The sequence below is a fragment of the Mastomys coucha genome, unplaced genomic scaffold (genome assembly GCF_008632895.1).
Source record: "Mastomys coucha isolate ucsf_1 unplaced genomic scaffold, UCSF_Mcou_1 pScaffold22, whole genome shotgun sequence".
NCBI classification, from domain to species: domain Eukaryota; kingdom Metazoa; phylum Chordata; class Mammalia; order Rodentia; family Muridae; genus Mastomys; species Mastomys coucha.
In genome coordinates, this window is record NW_022196905.1 from 132,326,349 (window position 1) to 132,343,849 (window position 17,501).

At 47.4% G+C, this 17,501-nt stretch overlaps 3 protein-coding genes across 5 annotated transcripts in view; 2 read left to right on the forward strand and 1 right to left on the reverse strand.

Annotated features, from left to right (window-relative positions):
• Nucleotides 1-6,041, reverse strand: part of Taf6 (TATA-box binding protein associated factor 6) — a 9,327-nt gene extending 3,286 nt beyond the window's left edge. The window contains exons 1-10 of one of the 3 annotated variants that reach the window (XM_031338422.1): nucleotides 5,841-6,041; nucleotides 2,727-2,945; nucleotides 2,218-2,304; nucleotides 1,947-2,100; nucleotides 1,693-1,749; nucleotides 1,461-1,580; nucleotides 927-1,072; nucleotides 742-819; nucleotides 540-641; nucleotides 246-428 (exon numbers count right to left, since the gene is read on the reverse strand). In XM_031338422.1, coding sequence (XP_031194282.1) covers nucleotides 246-428; nucleotides 540-641; nucleotides 742-819; nucleotides 927-1,072; nucleotides 1,461-1,580; nucleotides 1,693-1,749; nucleotides 1,947-2,100; nucleotides 2,218-2,304; nucleotides 2,727-2,882 — 1,083 coding nt within the window. In that variant the 5' untranslated portion in view covers nucleotides 2,883-2,945; nucleotides 5,841-6,041. The other 2 variants (XM_031338424.1, XM_031338423.1) reach the window with 2 other exon arrangements.
• A 144-nt stretch (nucleotides 6,042-6,185) lies between these two features.
• Nucleotides 6,186-12,672, forward strand: Cnpy4 (canopy FGF signaling regulator 4). The gene is made up of 6 exons (XM_031338450.1): nucleotides 6,186-6,403; nucleotides 9,285-9,411; nucleotides 9,500-9,596; nucleotides 10,914-11,036; nucleotides 11,651-11,768; nucleotides 11,855-12,672. The coding sequence occupies exons 1-6, from the start codon at nucleotides 6,268-6,270 to the stop codon at nucleotides 11,983-11,985; spliced, it is 732 nt and encodes a 243-aa protein (XP_031194310.1). The 5' UTR covers nucleotides 6,186-6,267; the 3' UTR covers nucleotides 11,986-12,672.
• A 634-nt stretch (nucleotides 12,673-13,306) lies between these two features.
• On the forward strand, nucleotides 13,307-14,732 carry Mblac1 (metallo-beta-lactamase domain containing 1). The gene has a single exon (XM_031338449.1). It carries the CDS (start codon nucleotides 13,507-13,509, stop codon nucleotides 14,269-14,271), a length of 765 nt encoding a protein of 254 aa, XP_031194309.1. The 5' UTR covers nucleotides 13,307-13,506; the 3' UTR covers nucleotides 14,272-14,732.
• The last annotated feature ends 2,769 nt before the right edge of the window (nucleotides 14,733-17,501 follow it).

Below are 17,501 nucleotides of genomic sequence, written 5' to 3' on the forward strand. Positions count from 1 at the left end.
AAAAAAAAAAAAAAAAAAAAAAAAAAAAAAAACTGGAAAAAGGAAAAAAAAGAAAAGCTACAAAGGATTGACATCACCTATAAACACAAAACACAAAGACATAGAGGTTCAAGTCCCTTGGGCCTAATCTCCGTGGCTCCATGTTCCTGATATCATTTCTACTCCCAGATGGGTGACGCTTTTTCTTTCATGGAGATAGCCCTAAAGGGGTGATTTGCATCATCTGATACATTTTTAGGGCTTACCTTGGTAAAGGTCTTAGTGATTCGGGATTGGATGTTGTTGGTGGTTGTGCTGAAATGCTTACAGATCTGGGCCACTAGACGGGCAGCAAAATCCCGGAGTGCCCAGTGATTGTCCACATCTGGCCGCAGGCACAGCTGTCTACTCACAATGCAGGTCATTACTGCTGGAATCAGCTCATGCACCTGAGAGAGAGCAGACACTGTCAGCCAGTTCTGATACCAGACCTCCTGTGGTGAGGTTGACAGAAGGGTCCCTGACCCTGCAAAAGACAGTAGGTAGGCAAGACCACTCACATATTTCTCTAGATACAGTGTGGGGTTGTCCATCAGGGCCTTCACCATACGCATCAGGTAGATGAGCAAGGCCAGGTTATTCTGAACCACATTCACACGGACCTAGGAGAGGGAAAATTGATGGTGGGTACAGAGAGACTCCTCAGGTGAACTTCCCTTGCCATCCCCCTCCCTTGGAGCTGGCCTTTCCCAGTTCTCTCACCCCCTCTGAGATGAAGGTACTGAACCGTGGTAGCATCTGATAGAGCCCTGGGTCCGTGGCAATGCTCTGCAGAGCTTCCTGTGGAGGGAGCAATGAATTATGTGGGACCATTTACTGTAGAAAAAACTACCAGGTTCCAGGAAGATTCCTCCTCTGTGTGAAGGGAGGCTAGAAGGCAGGCTTACCGCTCTCTTGGCCTCACAGGATCCCACACAGGCTTCCGTGATCTCCTTGTAATACAGCTGCTGCTCCACAGACAGCTCATGGATGCTGCGGGGCTTCAGGCGGAAAGGGGCCCCCTCCAGCAAGGGAGGTGCCTTCTTCTCTTTTCCTGTGTTAATTGGGAGACAGGCTTGAAAATGAAAACTCAGCCTGGGGAGATAGCTCAGTCAATATAGTGCTTGCCTTAAAAAAATACAAGGTAAATAGCGCATGAGGACTGATAGCTATAATGATCCTTTAGCCCCCCGCCTCCCCCACACACACCTGTGCCTACACACACCTGTGCCTACACACACGAAAACATGTACACATGTCTAAAAAAAAAAAGTAAGCTTCAGAAGAGGCTTCTATACAGGATGAACCCTCACCACGGCATGCAACTCTTCTGTAGGCTTCTGGGCTTTTCTGGGGTTCTTCTGTTCCTGACCTCACCTACTTCACTGAGGACCATCTGGCTTTGGGATAAGAGTAGGAAAGGGCCCGGCTAGGATACTGACCTTTGCCATCAGCTGCAGCTGCCCCTTGACCTTTGCCTTTCAAGGGTCCATCTTCTTCTTGACCTGGCTTTGCTGATTTTAGGGGTTCTGTGGCCTCAGCCTTCTGCTGCTCTTTGGGTGCTGGTGGTCACAGCAGGAGGGATGAGAAGGTAGGAGGAGCCCGAGGGAACCAGGGATGGGGAAGGAGAGTAAGGGCAGTAAGAGAATAACATCTGGGCAAGGAAAACCTTACCTGGGGGTGGATTCTCTGGTATAGCTGGCTGGCAGCCTTCGATGCTCAGCCAATGAGCTGTAAAGAAGATGTCAAGCTGAGTTCTGGGTATATACACTGGGAAGCTGCCTCGGACAAAGGAAGGTATATGCCCTTTCCTGGTCCCCTTCTTGCCATTCCTATATTGAATGTTTCTTTCTTCTCTTGTGAAGTTCCTCCCAGTCACAGGCTTCCTTCCCCTCCCCACTGGGCACCCAGCTCTACCCTCCCTCCACCTTTGAGGCAGACATCCAGAGGCACCCGTGGCAGAGGGGTGTTAATGATATCACTCAGGTCCACTTCCTTTTCTTCGTAGAAGTATAGCTCCCGGCCCCCACCAGAGGCAAACCGGAAAGGGATGAACTCCTGAGCATGGAAGCCATACAGTGGCTATACCAGGAGAGAGACAGAGAAAGACATGAGAAACAGCTCAAGGGAGACATGGTTATACGTGCACTGTCTCCCCACTCTAAAGCCACCTGTCTCCTTTAAGTCTCTCCAAATCACCTCCACATTCTTTAGCTTCAATGCATAGTCAATGTCACTGGTAGTGAGCTTCTGTCGTTTCCCCATGTGCATGAACTTCAAAGCATCCTAGGAGGTGGGGAGGAAAGAGATTTTGTTTCTGTTTTCTGAGACAGGGTTTCTCTGTGTAGCCCTGGCTCTCCTGGTTCTTTCCTGGTTCACCAGGCTGGCCTCAAACTCAAAAGATTTCCCCCTGCCTCTGACTCCAAGTGCTGGGATCAAAGGCATACCCCACCAGTGCCCCACGGAGAAGAGATATTAATCTAAGACCCTGAGGAATATAGGTCAGTGAGTAAAGCACATGCCCAAGCATACATAGGGAGTTCAATCCCCAGCATAACATAAACAAGACATGGTATTAGAACCTCAATCGCGGCAGTGGGAAGTGGAGGCAGAAGGGTCAGAAGTTCAAGGTTATCCGTAGGTTGCATTGTTCAAGGTTATCCGTAGGTTGCATTGTTAGCACAAAGCAAAGCTGACAAAAGGGTTACCTGCGCAATCTCCTTGATGCGGTAGCTGACCTCATCTGTCAGCAGCTGGCAAGTCTCCTCCTGAATCTGAGCAATGCCCATAGATTCTGCCACCACCTTCATGGACTCAGAGGGCAACACCGTATTGCTGAGTTTCAGTTTCTTCTCCTCAGCCATGCTGGAATTCCAGCTCCTACTCCTGGAAGGATGCCTCCCTAGGACGGAGAGATGGAGATCCTCCTGATAGTGGGATGGGGCAAGATAAAAAGTAAAAGAATTCAAAGCCTACATCTTGAGTTTCCTCCTTACTTGCAGCTCATCCTCAAAGCAAAGTTACCAAACAACAGCTTGGTCTGTCCTTTTTCTTTTAGACACAGGGGCTCACTATGTATTCCTGACACTTCTAATTCCAGCCTCCTGCTTCTGCCTTTCAAGTACTGGGATTATAGGCATGTATTAACATGCCCAGTGACAATTTTGTTTGTTTGCTCTTACTTTTGCAGACAGATTTCTTTTTCTTTTCTTTTCTTTTTTTTTTTTTTTTTTTTTCCGAGACAGGGTTTCTCTGCGTAGCCCTGGCTGTCCTGGAGCTCACTCAGTAGACCAGGCTGGCCTCCAACTCAGAAATCCACCTGCCTCTGCCTCCCAAGTGCTGGGATTAAAGACATGCGGCGCCGCCACCACCACCCAGCAACGGACAGATTTCTTTAGCCACATCTTAAACTCTGTAATGAAAGACAGCCTTGACTCCGGATTCTTTTGCTTTTACCTTCCTAGTTCTAGGATTACAGACACGAACCTCCACAGTTTTGTGGTGCTGGGAAATACTCTAACAACTGAGCTACATCTCGAGACCAGTTTGCCCCCTACCCTTCTACCCCGAGGCTGTGTATCCCTAGCTGACCTGGAACTTGCTCTGTAGTTCAGTGATCTGTCTGCCTCAGTCTCCTGGATGATGGTTTTAAAGGCGTGCACCACCACTGCCTGGCTCAGGCTTTTTTTTTTTTTTTTTTTAAATAAGGCCTCTTGTAGCCTAGGCTAGTCTCGTACTCCATATGTAGCTGAGAATGACCCTGAACTCCTGGTACTGTTACTTCCCAAGTGCTGGGACTATAGGCATTATCACCACATCCAGCACAACTCATTCTTATCTGGACGCTGGAATCAAATCCACCAGGCTGGAAGATGTGGCTCAGTAGTAAGGTATTTAGCATGCACATGGGCCTGGGTTTGATTCCCAGTAGTGTTTTAAAACCTACCAGGCAGCCCAACCAGAACCTTTCGGCCCAGATAATCATCAGCTATCACTTGCTGAACTCAGTCCCTGGACAAGGTGTTCCTGTTTCCATTTTAGCCTTTTGCATTTGTTTCTTAAAACCAAAGTGACCTGGCTGGGCAGTGGTGGCGCACGCCTTTAATCCCAGTTCTTGGGAGGCAGAGGCGGGCATATTTCTGAGTTCGAGGCCAGCCTGGTCTACAGAGTGAGTTCCAGGACAGCCACGGTTACACAGAGAAACCCTGTCTCGAAACACCACCCCCCCCCCCCCAAAAAAAAAAACAAAACCAAAAACCAAAAAACCAAAGTGATCTGTCAAAATATAAACTAGATAACTGTTTCTTTCCTATGATTCCCCTTTGACATAAAACCCTCCCTTCAAGATCTGTCTCCTGTACAGATGTGGGGATCAACACTTTCAGTGGACTGCCTTGGGTTTTATTCCAGGCTATGCTTCACAGTGAGACCCTACCTGCTGGACACTTGTAATCCTAGCACTCTGGAGGCTAAAGTGGTGAGACAGCAAGTTGAGGCTAGCCTGAGCTATGCAATAAGTTCCTGTCTAAAGTGGTTTTTTCTTTTTCTTTCTTTTCTCTCATATCTCTGATCACCTGTCCCTCCTCCTCCCACTTTACCCTGTCACATCATTCTCCTTGCTGTCCTTTAAATCTGACAGACATGTACTTGGCTTTATAGCTTTTGTAGTGTTCTTCCTAAATGTGTTTGGCTGACTACCTGATCCCAACCACCTCTCTTTAGGGGCAGGTCTCCTATAGCCCCCACTGGCTTCAAATTCACTATGTAGACCACACCAGACTTAACTCCTGGTCCTTTGGTCTCTACCTTCCAAGTGCTGGTATTACAAGCACATAATACCACCATGCCTGGCTTTACTTGTTTTGACATATTTTCTAATACTAATAATGATATAATATATAATCACTCTAGATTAAATCTAAGGCCTTCCACAAATTAAGAAACACTTCTACAATTGGGTCTCAGGCTTGTCTGGAATTCATTCTGTGGTCTTGATTTGGAGATCCTCCTGCCTTTTACAGCTGTTTATCGACAAGCCTGGCTATTATTTCTTCTTGCTTATCATCCTTACCCCACCAGTAAACAAGAATATGTTTGTTATGTTCACTGACCTATACGGTGCCTAGATTGGTATCTAGGATATTGTTAAATATATGAATCTTAAGTCTTAAAAGGTGTAAGTGTTCACTAAATACTTGGTATAACAATTACCAAAATGAAAAAGACACACACTCAAGCTTGGAGTTTACTCTGTGGTCTAAAGGAAAGGAGCTTGCCTGAAACTGGACATGAGAAGATCAACCTCAAGAGTGTTCAGAACAGAGTGCTAGGGACTGGTTCTTTTCATCCCAAGTCTTCTCAGACTTTTGTTAAATCTTGTCTACAGGAAATACAATTATTCAGCATATATTCTGTACCTGGTCCCAGGTATACAAGAAGTAGTCGGGTCCCAATCCCCTGCGGTACCCTTGTCACTAAGGTTTCATAAAACACTCTTAACAGCCTCGGGAATTTCTCAGATCAGTGGAAGCGACAGGAAGACTTCTCAGAGGACGGATAACTTGAGCTATATCTGGGCATCATTTTTCTCAGCAGGAAAGTGATTCGAAGATTCCCAGGGCAGCGCTACTGGAGGTTCACAATCCACTACATCTCCCCAACATCCTTCCAGTGTAATCACGCACGGGTCCCCACGAGCACGGACACACAACCAACCGTCCTCTTCCCAGTCCTCACATGGGCCCTTTCAAAGGGTCTCCGCCCGGATACACCTCAGACCTTCCCCCGCCAGCCAAGCACCGGGAGCAGTAAAAGCCTCTCACCGCTGCCAAGGCGCCGCTCACCCGGCGCTCGGCGCCATCTTGGCCCCGCCCCCTGGCAGGAGTAGGTCCTGTCAGAAGCCAAGAACTTATCACTGTTCTTCCCTATGTCAAATCAGACCATATCGTTTCACAGTCTGAAATTATATAAAAATTACATTCTACGTGTATGTGTGACAATCATATTACTCTATTCTAATTACTTCAATCCCAATCTTCACTACCCAGCTGTCAGGACCGTCAGGAGGCGCCACAAAACTGAGGCGGGGAAGTCTAGAGCCATCGCGCTCCACCTACTTTCGGGCTGTCTCTGAGCATGCGCTGACCGTTCTATGAAATTTTTTTTTTTTTAAAGCTTGCTGTCGTCTGTGCCTAAATTTAAAGGGCCCGCTGCCTTCCAGAAGTTGGTCTGAAGGCAAACGGTGGTTGTATGTGTGGACTGAGTTTTGTCATGGGACCTGTGCGGCTAGAAATACTGCTTTTCATCCTGGCAGCGTACGGTGCTTGGACTGGGGCGACAAAAGAGGAGGAAGATGACACAGAACGTTTGCCCAGCAAATGCGAAGGTACAGAAATGGAGTAGTTGCTATTTACATCTCCCGATCCATCTCCTGCCTCTCTAACTCTAGGCTGAATCAAATGGGCTAGGATAGATGGGTCACTTGACTGTCTTGAAAGAGGTTCTGTTAGAGCTTGGTAACACTTGAATGGGAACGAGGGAGGGAAAGCAGGGTTAAGGGGCACTACATTTCCCAGGCGGCATCCAGAAAGAGCTAGGTTTTTCTTGTGGGCTTGGGTCGCGGTGTATTGTGGGAATTGTAGTTCAAGAAACTGTAACGCTGGCTCTACGGAGCATCTTCCTCAGTGCGTTACCCTCCTTGTTAAAAATCTGGACTATCTGCATGGGTGGGGTGTAAGGTTCATACCTTATAGACATACTGTGCCCCGCCCTAGCAGAGACGCTCGCAATTACAGGCCTAATGACCCCCTTCAGGAATTTAAAGGTGAGTAAGTCTCCAGCTGAAGCTCATAAACAAAAGATGGAGACACCACACCACTTAGAAGTTGCCCATCGGTGTGAGGCTTTGCAGATGGGGTGCACTGTAGGGATTTTACAACAAGCAGCACGGCCTCTGGCTGCATTAGTAAATGTCACACCCACCCCTAAGCCCCACCCCCACCTCCATACCCAACCCCCAAAAGGGAGGAAGCCGGGTCACTGAATGAATATCCTGTGGTTCCCTGACTTTAACTTTTTTTTTGGATTCATTATCGCTTCACTTTACACCCAACAACATATTTTTATTATTGTTACCCATGACTTGCTTCTAATTTCTCACTTCCTTTTACATCTGTGTCCCCACTCATTGAGTCTTTTTTCTGGGTTGTGGGTGGAGACAGGGTTTCTCCATAGCTCTGGCTGTGCTGGAACTTGACTGTAGACGAGATTGGTCTCTAATTCAGAGATCCACCTGTCTCTGCCTCCCGAGTGCTGGAATTAAAGGCATTCGCCACCACTGCCTGGCATCTCCTAGGACTTCTTTACCTTCCTTAACACAGACATAACCTTGGCACTCTTGCTTTCATAAACCTGTGTTCAGACAAGGACCTTGTGTGTGTACGCCTGGATGACATACATGTGGAGGTCAGAGACAACCTCAGGTGTCATTCCTTCAGGAGAAACATCTACCTTTTGAGTCAGGTTCTCCTGTTCCCCTGGAAGTTAACCATATAGACCATATTGTCTCTAGTTCTGATCTACATTGCCTAACATTGTTCTTAGGATCTGAACTCAGGTCCTCAAGCTTTCAAGTACTTTACTTACAGAACTGTTTTCCCAGATCTTAAGCCAACTTTGGGGTAAAGGGAGAGCTGTAAATGTCTTGTATGTACACTCATATGTTTTCATACTCTATTCCTAAAAATGACTAGGAATAGTCACTTTTCTCAACTTCTCACAGTCAGTGAGTGTCACTTGTCTTTTTCTTGGCTGTTTTCCCCCTCTTCTTTCTGAATTAGATAAGCTCCTACCCATTCTACTGGACCCAGTTTAAATGTCGCCTTTGGACTCCCTCCTTGCCTGTCACCTGCTGTGTTGTAAATCCCTGGAGGAAGAGAGACTACCCATGCCTCAGGTCATAGCGCAGTGCAAGCACTTTTGTTATTTATCCCTGCCTAGTTTGTCATTTCTTTTCTTTTTTTATTTATTTATTTATTTATTTTATGTGTATGAGTACACTGTAGCTGTACAGATGGCCGTGAGCTGCTGGGAATTGAACTCAGGACAGCTCAGCTCGCTCCGCCCTGCTCGCTCCAGCGTAATTCACTGTAGCTGTCTTCAGACACCCAGAAGAGGGCGTCAGATCTCATAACGGATGGTTGTGAGCCACCATGTGGTTACTGGGATCCGAACTCAGGACCTTTGGAAGAGCAGTCAGTGCTCTTACCCATTGAGCCATCTCGCCAGCCCATAGTTTGTCATTTCTGTGGGAGACTTTTCTCTTGACGAGCCCAGCCTGCCATGTGCCAGGTTAGATACTGGGAAAGGTAGTTGTAGAAAAGATGTGTTCACCCTTATTGAAATTACCTTTGGGTGTGTTTTGGATTTCCTGATGATTGAGTCTCTTTCATTTTTAAATTACATTTATGTTGTGTATTTGGTGGGTAAACATGCATTCTAGTGTAGTATGTGGCTGCATATGTGTGTAGGCAAATGTGTCATATAGTACAGTACATGGAAGTCAGAGGACAGTTTGGGGGAGTCGGTTCTCTCCTTCCACCAAGGTCCAGTAGCAGGTTCCTTTACCTGCAGAGTAATCTCACCAACCCTAGAACCAAGGTGTTACTTTGTTTTTCCCAAGACAGGGTCTCTCTGTGTAGCCCTGGCTGTCCCAGAACTCGCTCTGTAGACCCAGCTGCCCTCAAACTCAGAGATCAGCCTGCCTCTGCCTCCCCAGTGCTGGGATTAACGGCATGCCCCACTACTGCCCAGCATGAAAACAGGTTTTTGGATTGTAACCCTGAAGCATGCTACTGTATGGTCATTGTCAGTCCCAAACTATACTGGCAGTGTTTCATGGACAAATCATGATGGATTTTATGCTCTCTATACCCTTTAAGTAGCTCAATAAATAAAATCAGAGTGACGCCAAGTTCTTACACAGTGCTCGCTATATACCAGACATGACTCTAGGGGTTTCACATATATTGGTGCACTTAAATCTTCATCACCCCTCATTAAGGGACACAGTCATATCCCCATATCAAAGGTGAAGAGGCTAAGACACAGCAAGTGTCACACAGCTCTTAAGACTGAGGCAATGCTCTCATCCAGTCATTCTGACTCCAGAGTGTATGTTTACATGCTCGGCTGCCTCGGGTCAGGAGCAGGACTCTGATGTGCTTGCTTGTCTTCTTCATCCTCCTCGGGTATCTCTTTACTACCAGTGTGTAAGCTGCTGAGCATGGAGCTACAGGAGGAGTTGAGTCGAACTGGTCGATCCCGAGAAGTGCTGGAGCTGGGTCAGGTGCTAGACACAGGCAAGAGGAAGAGACACGTGCCTTACAGCCTCTCGTGAGTCTTTGTACTTATTCACCTCCACCTCCAGAGAGCTGCAGGGTTCCTGAGACATCAAGGGATCTCTCTTCTCTCCTTCCCACAGTGAGACGAGGCTGGAGGAGGCTTTGGAGAATTTGTGTGAGCGGATCCTGGATTACAATGTTCATGCTGAACGCAAGGGCTCGCTGAGATATGCTAAGGTCAGACGGTTCCTAGGAAGGAAGGGCCTGGCTTGGTTTTCCTGTTGGTTTGTTTTTTTCCTCCAAAAGCCTTATATGTTCTTTTATGTGTATGTGTATATGTAGAGAGGACAGGGAACAACATTGGGTGTTGTTTCCCAGAGCCATCCATCTTGGTTTTGATTTGGTTTTCATTTTTTATGACAGGGTTTCTCTGTGTAGCCCTGGCTGTCCTGGAGCCTCCTCTGTAGATCAGGCTGGCCTTAAACCCAGAATTCCTGCCTACCTCTGTCTCCCCTCCCAAGTGTTGGGATTAAAGGCAGACACCACAATAGACAGCTCCTTTTTTTTTTCTTCTCCAATAATTACTTCATGTGTGACTGTGTCACGGTGCACTACTCAAGTCAGAGAATAGCTTGTAGGAGTTGGCTCTCTTTCCTCAGTGTGGGTCCTGGGGATTGAATTCAGGTCGTTAGGAGTGGTGGCAATCACCTTTCCCCACTGAGATTCCCACCTTGGTTTCTGTAGACAAGGTCTCACTGCCTTACTGACTTACCAAGCAGGCTAGGCTGGCTAGTCAGAAAACCCCAGGATCTGTCTTGATTCGTTTTTGTTTTTTTTGTTTTTTTGTTTTTGTTTTTTGTCTTTTCAAGGCAGGGTTTCTCTGTATAGCTCTGGCTGTCCTGGTATTTTGTAGACCAGGCTGGCCTCGAACTCAGAAATCCGCCTGCCTCTGCCTCCCAAGTACTACGATTAAAGGCATGCGCCACCACTGCCTGGCACCTGTTTTGATTCTTGTTCCCCAGCATTGTGATTGTAAATTCATGCCACCATGCCTGTTTTTTGCTTTTTGAATTTTTAAATTATTTGTTTTTATTTTATGTGCATTGATGTTTTGCCTGCATGTGTGTCTGTGTAAGGGTATTAAGTTTCCTGGGACTGGAGTTACAGGCAGGTGTGAGCCACCATGTGGATCCTGGGAATTGAACTCAGGTCCTCTGGAAGAGTAGCCAGTGCTCTCTGAGCCATCTCTCCAGCACCTGTTCTGTTGTTATTTTGTTTGTTTGTTTTTAATGTGGATCTGGGGATTTAACCAAGGTTCTCAAGCATCTTACCAACTAAGCTATCTCCCCTAGCCCAGGACCCTGGGTCTCAGATCATCCAAGATCCTCAAGGAATATCTGCCAGTCTCCCCTAAATCTGAAGTGTCCCCTTGTTATTGCTAGACTCTTTCATAGAACACACCACAGAGTCTCCAGTAGTTGATAAAGCTGATATGATGGTGCAGGAAGACATGAGGTGGTGGACTGGACGTATACCAAATTTTCTGTCCCTCAGGGTCAAAGTCAGACTATGGCAACACTGAAAGGCCTGGTGCAGAAGGGAGTGAAAGTGGATCTGGGAATCCCTTTGGAGCTGTGGGACGAGCCCAGTGTGGAGGTCACATTCCTCAAGAAGCAGGTAAGATGAGATACCACTTTGCCCAGGAAGGTCAGAGAACTAAATCCCAGGACTCAGTGTAGGGGATGACTACCTCTGAGCAGGAAGAAGCCAGAGAGTTAAGGACTCTGCCATTTATGAAAGTAGGCCCAGAAGCATATCAGGAAGTAATACTGTGTGGCTCATAGTATCTACCCGTGCATATTAAGACACCTACTGTCTCCTGGATTCTGGGCCACACACTTTCCAGCGACTGCTATTTTTTACTCTCATGTCACAGGTGCAAATACCAGTTCCCACTTCACAGGTTAGAATCTGAGAGGTGCTGAGGGTTTGAGACGGGATTCTTACATGTAGCCCAGGCTGTGTGGTTGGGAATGAGCTTGAGTATAGGTCTTTTCTTGCTTCTACCTCCTGACTTGGATGATGGGCATCTGTCACCTTAGCAGAGTAGATGTACTTGATATTAGATAGTAACTGATACTGGTAAATGTTGAATAAAGACAATCACACATCTAGCAAGCCACGTGTAACCTTTTGGCTGCCTGCCCTTTGAAAGGCACTCAGTGGAGTGGGGTGATAGGGAGTGAAAGGCAGAGGCCTTCCAATGCCCCCCTCCTACTCTTCTTTAACAGTGTGAGACAATGCTGGAGGAGTTTGAAGATGTTGTAGGAGACTGGTACTTCCACCATCAGGAGAAGCCCCTCCAGCATTTTCTCTGCGAACGTCACGTGCTTCCAGCCTCTGAAACTGGTAAGTATAAAGGCTGGGCTCCTCTCCCAGCTTCCCAGCTATTCCCAGCATTAGCACTGAAATTGTTTTCCTCTCATTCTACCTAGCTTGTCTACAGGAAACTTGGACTGGAAAGGAGAAGATCAGTGATGGGCAGGAGGAGGTAGATGAAAAGGAGGAGGAAGAAGAGATAACCAAGACTTCAGGCAGTCCCAAGCATGACCCAGAAGATCTTTGACCCTTACTTTTGAACCCTAAGGTTGGGTCATGGAGAGTTTTCTAAACTCTTAAGCTCTCCCTTCCCCATCCCGAGGCTTGTAACTGTCCTTTTTGTATGATCTCAGAATGGCAACAGGAGAGGAGGGGAAGGGGGAGAAGCAGAAGCAAGTTTTGCCTTCAGAGATGAGCCACAAGCAGCCACTTAATTGACCAAGTGTGTGGTGACAGTATTGAAACTTTTCTCTACATTTTACTGGTCCTTACCTGCACCAATTGGTCAGTGGTATGAGCTGCGGGAAAGTCACTTTGCTTTTTAAAGGGTCTATTTTAAACCCTTTCAAGAGGCCAGAGAAGAGCTAGCTCAGTTGGGTAGAGTGCCTGCCTAGTGTGGACAATGATGGGGGTTGAACCCCAGTGTGGTGGTATACCCGTCATCTCACCACTTGAGAAGCGGAGGCAGGAATATGGCAGTTCAAGACTAACTGGAGCAACGCGAGACCCTGTCTCAAAGTAAGAAGCCAAAAAGGGACCCTCAGAGACCAATACACACTACAAACATGAGGCTGAATACCATCAATCTGTGAACAAGAGCAGGACGCTGGAAGAAAGTGAAGCAATACTGGGGTTAGGTGGGGTAGACATGTGGCCTATTTCCTATTTCACAGGTGCCATATTTTCTATATTGCTATTAAACCTTTTATATGTATATCGGTTGAGTTCCATTTCAAACATGCACACATTATCGATGAGGGAGGACCCAGACTGTGGGACCATTAACCTGCTTTCTATTAGTTGCTAATGGTGTTCTTATAATTTTGCATCCTAAGGATACTGGCTGGGGTTGGGAAAACAACTGTACCACAAGGACTCTAAATCCAGAGTGGCGGTGCACGTTTGTAATTCCAGCACTTTGGAGGTAGGGGCAAGAGAATCAAGAGCTCAAAGTCTTCCTCAGCAATGTAGCAACTTCAAGACCATCCTGGTCTCCTTGAGCCCCTGTATCAGGAAAATAGAAAAAGCAAAAACAAAACAAAAAACTCGGAAGTTAGCGTAACACCTGTGTACAGGATTAGGATGGTTCCGCAACGTGGCTAGTACTTTGGGTGCCATAGTTTGTACGGAAGCCCAGGAGGAACAAAAATTCTCTGGTTTCTTCGCCGTGTGAGTTTTCCCAGCTTTTTTTTTTTTAGAAAAAAAAAAAAAAGACTTAAGGACAGGATAGCGATAGTTTAGTTTCAAAGTAGGCAACAGCTAGAATGAAGAAGTAAAAGGTAACTTTAAAATGTGAATGCGTGAGTGAGGACCTACCGACTATAAACCTAAGGGGACCAAAAGAATCTAGGAAGTCTTGAGGTCGCAAGGGAGGGCCAGTTGGGCGATACCATCTTCAGCAGGGGTGGTAGTGGAGGGCGATACCACATTAAGAGCTGGGGGGTAGCAACGAGTTGCGACTTGGGAGAGCGTGGCGGGGCTTGCCGTAGGATTTCGGAGGGACTGACTGGGCGGACGTCTGCGGTGGAGTGTATCTCTCGCTCTTGTCATGAGCGGTCCAGTGCGCACTGAGCCGCTGCACGGTGAGACCCCTTTGCTGGCGCCCGGCGGCTCCTACTCGGTGGTGGTTTTGCTGTGCGGCTACGCGGAGCCGCAGGGAGCGGGCGACGCGGTGCGTGCCGATGGCACGGTGACTCTCGTCCTACCTCGGGGCTGGGCCTCGGACTCCAGCGGCCGATTGGCCACATCCGCAGACGGCGGCGCTAAGACTGCCTTGGAGGAGGCGGTGCGTGGCCCCATCGTCGTGGACACCGGGGGACCTTGGGCTCGGGATGCGCTGCTGGAAGCCCTAGCTACCCAGGGCGTGGCCCCTGGAGACGTGACTCTGGTGGTGGGCACCCACGGGCACTCGGATCACATCGGAAACCTAGGACTGTTTCCCGAGGCAGCTCTGTTAGTCTCCCATGACTTCTGCCTTCCCGGGGGCCTCTATCTGCCCCATGGGCTGTGTGAGACGCAGCCCTTGATACTGGGCTCCGGACTGCAAGTGTGGGCCACGCCGGGCCACGGAGGACAGCGGGACGTGAGCGTCGTTGTGGAGGGCACCAGCATGGGCACCGTGGTGGTGGCTGGCGATGTGTTCGAGCGCCTTGGTGACGAGGACTCCTGGCAGGCCCTGAGCGAAGACCCAGTAGCTCAGCAGCGGAGCCGGGAGAGGATTCTGAGCGTGGCTGATGTGGTGGTGCCTGGTCATGGAGCTCCCTTTCGAGTGGTCAGGGAAGCAGTGAAAAGTTCGGAGGATTTGATTATGTGAAGGCAAGGGTTTTGCTTGACTGGACTCTCTGTCAGCAAAGCCCCTTCCAGCGAGGAAGTGTTGTCAGTCGGTCCAGGGGACCCAGAGGACGAAGTCAGGGCAAGCAATGTTTGTCACGTGCAGCTTTCGAGGAAGCAGCTTCCAAACAGGACAGAGTGACTTGCACCAGTCACCTTTTATCATTGCAACCTAAGTAGGACGAAGGACTGGCTCAGCTCCGCATCCTCCATGGGCCTTGGTAAAATATAGGAAGAAAGATAATTAAAATATTTATTTGGGATATTCGTGTGTGCACGTGGAGTACTAAAGGCTACTTGGAAGAGTCGGTTCTCTCCAACTTGTGGGTCTCCAGGATCAAGTTCAGGTTGTTAGACTTGGCCTGCTGAGCCATCTTGAGTTATATTCTTGTTAGGACCTTCAAAAATAAAAATAGACCGGAAGTCATACTGTCCTGATGTAAATGCAAAATGTTGATTGCAATAATCTTTGGGATTGTAACCAGATGCTGCAAAAGAGGAACAGTGTGGCCAATAGCTTGTTTCTCCTAGGATGCACGCTGTTGAGAAGGTGCCAGACACAGAGATAACCCCTTAGTAACCTGACTTCTTTGTTTATTTTGTTTAGACAGTCTCACATACTCCAGTCTGGCTTCAAAGCTGAGGCTGGCCTTGAACTCCTGATTCTTATGCTTCCACCTTCCAAATACTGGATTACAGAGTAACAGGCATGTGCTGCCCCACCTGGCTTTCACCTGACTTTAGTTCATTCGTTGATTCACTCGGTGGCTTCTGTAATGTCTCAAGCACTGATGTCAGTCTTGTGATGCCACTCCAGTGAGCAAATGACAAGTTCCCCACCGTACACACAAGTCACATTCCATTCAGGAGACAGACAAGACAACCGTAATAGTAGCAACCAAATAATTATAGGCTGTGACATAGAATACATGTGTGTGGGATGAGGAATGAGAGCAGGGCGAAGAGAGAGAGGCGGGCACAGAGAGGCGGCTAGGTGTTGAGAGATTACAGAAAGCCTCTGAAAGATGCTGCTTCTTTATTTCTTACATCTATTTTGCAGTGAGTGTGTGTGTGTGTGTGTGCGCACATGTGTGCACATCTGAGCTATGGCTTGTCCATGGGTGTCAGGACAAGTTGCCAGAGTTGGTACTCCCTTCAACCATTTGGGTTCTGGGGGTACATTCAGGTCATCAGGCTTGGCACTAAGTACCTTTATCCGCTGAACCATCTCTCTGGTCCCTAGTTTTTTGTTTTTGTGTTAGATTAGGGTATTTTTGTAGTAGGCTGGCCTTGAACTTGCCATATGGCTGAGGACAACCTGATGGATCTTCCTGCCTCGACCTCCCAAGTGCTGGAATTACAAATGACTACTACTAAGTACAATCTTCTTTCTTTCTCTCTCTTTCTTTCCTTCTTTCTTTCTTTCTTTCTTTCTTTCTTTCTTTCTTTCTTCCTTCCTTCCTTCCTTCCTTCCTTTCTTTCTTCTTCTTTTGAGAACATCTTGTTCTGAGTCCAGGCTGGCCTAGAATTCACTGTGTAACTCCAGCTGGCCTCAAAATCCTCAGTCCTCTGGTCTCGTCCTCCTGGTTGCTCTGATTACAGGGTGAGCTACCACATGCAGCTTTTGAAAAGATATGTGACCAAAGAACTGAACGAAGAGAAGGCTGCCTCCCAGGGGATCTGAGAGAAGGGTGTCTCTGGCAGTAGAACAGTAGATGTAATTCTCTGAGCCACAACAGTGTGGCCCATTTGAGCAGCAAGAAGAACCCATGGGATCTTGGGAAGTAACTCAATACAGTGCTTGCCCAGCATGTACAAAGTACTAGTTTCAATTTCCAGCATAGCCTAAAACTCAGCAAGTGGCATACACTTAGAACTGGCATACACTTAGAACTGGCATACACTTAGAACTGGCATATACTTAGAACTGGCATACACTTAGAACTCCAGTGCTTGGGAGGTGGAGGCAGGAGGAGCAGAAGTTTAAGGTCATCTTCAGCTAAGAGCAGGTTTGAAGCCAGCCTGGGCTACTACATAAGACCCAGTCTCAAAAATAAATAAGGATGATCCATGGGATTGGATTACAAAGGGCCAGGGAAAAGTGACAATAAGGGAGGGCTCATATCAGATAAACCTGGGAATCATTATTAGGAACACGGAAGCCACGGGCTCAAAAACAGACTATAGCAAACCTGATCTCATTTGTAATCACTCTCTCAGGTACACTCCTGTAATCCCAACACTGAGGAAGTAGAGGCAGGAGGATCAAGAGTTCAATGTCATCCCCAAACTGCAAACTGAGTTTGAGGCCAGCCTGGACTATGTGTGACTGTGTTTCAAATAAGTAAAACAAATAACCATCTGATCTGGGTGGAGAAGGCCTTAGTGTGGGTCAAGAACAGGATTGAGTGGATTAGAAGGAAGTGTAGAGCTGTGATTCTCAACACGGGGTGGCCACATAGGGTGTGGTCATCTAAGACCATCAAAAATGTCAGATATGTACATTATGATTCACAACAGTAGCAAAATTACAGTTATAAAGTAGCAAAGAAAATAATTTTATGATTAGGGGTCACCACTCCAGGAGGAACTGGTAGAAGGTCACAGCATTGGGAAAGTTGCGAACCATTGCTTCGGAGTGAGAGAAATTTGTGGCATGTGCTCTTATTCCAAAAGTTCTCATTGTGGCTCCCCGCAGAGGAGAAGCCCATCTTAGGTCAGCTCTGTGGTGAGAGCACTATTGTTCCCTCTTTTTTTTTTTTTTTTTTTTTTTTTTTTTTTTATGGTGAGAAAACAAAACAAAACAAAAGCCCAACAGGTTAAGTAACCCAGAAATGAACTAAATAGTAATTGAGAAACAGTCATCACTGAAGTAGGGAGGCAGTCAAACCCAGGGAACCTGGCTCCTGAGGGTTTCCCAGTACAGGACCTGCTGGGGCAGCTTCCGGATTAGATTGCACATTTATTTCCTATCAACCAATGGAAAAAGGACTTACTCTCTTTTTCTGAACAAGGAGCACCTGGTGTCTCATGCTTGTAATCCCAGCTCTCAGGGGGCTGAATGAGAATCATGAGCTCAAATCAAGCATGAGCAGTGAGAGATTACTGTCTCCCCCAAAAGGCAGGAGGGGAGCTGAGGCTGTTGGTGGAGTCCCTGCCTGGAATGCACAAACCCTTGAGTTGAGTTGGCACTCAGCATTGCATAAAATGGCA

Bases quoted from the DNA above. Each gene is read 5' to 3' on its own strand.
- Cnpy4 (XM_031338450.1), top strand. From the start codon at position 6,268: ATGTGTGGACTGAGTTTTGTCATGGGACCTGTGCGGCTAGAAATACTG. The intron at 9,412-9,499 runs GTGAGTCTTTGT...TCCTTCCCACAG, and splicing joins CACGTGCCTTACAGCCTCTC to TGAGACGAGGCTGGAGGAGG. The intron at 9,597-10,913 runs GTCAGACGGTTC...TCTGTCCCTCAG, and splicing joins GCTCGCTGAGATATGCTAAG to GGTCAAAGTCAGACTATGGC.
- Mblac1 (XM_031338449.1), top strand. From the start codon at position 13,507: ATGAGCGGTCCAGTGCGCACTGAGCCGCTGCACGGTGAGACCCCTTTG.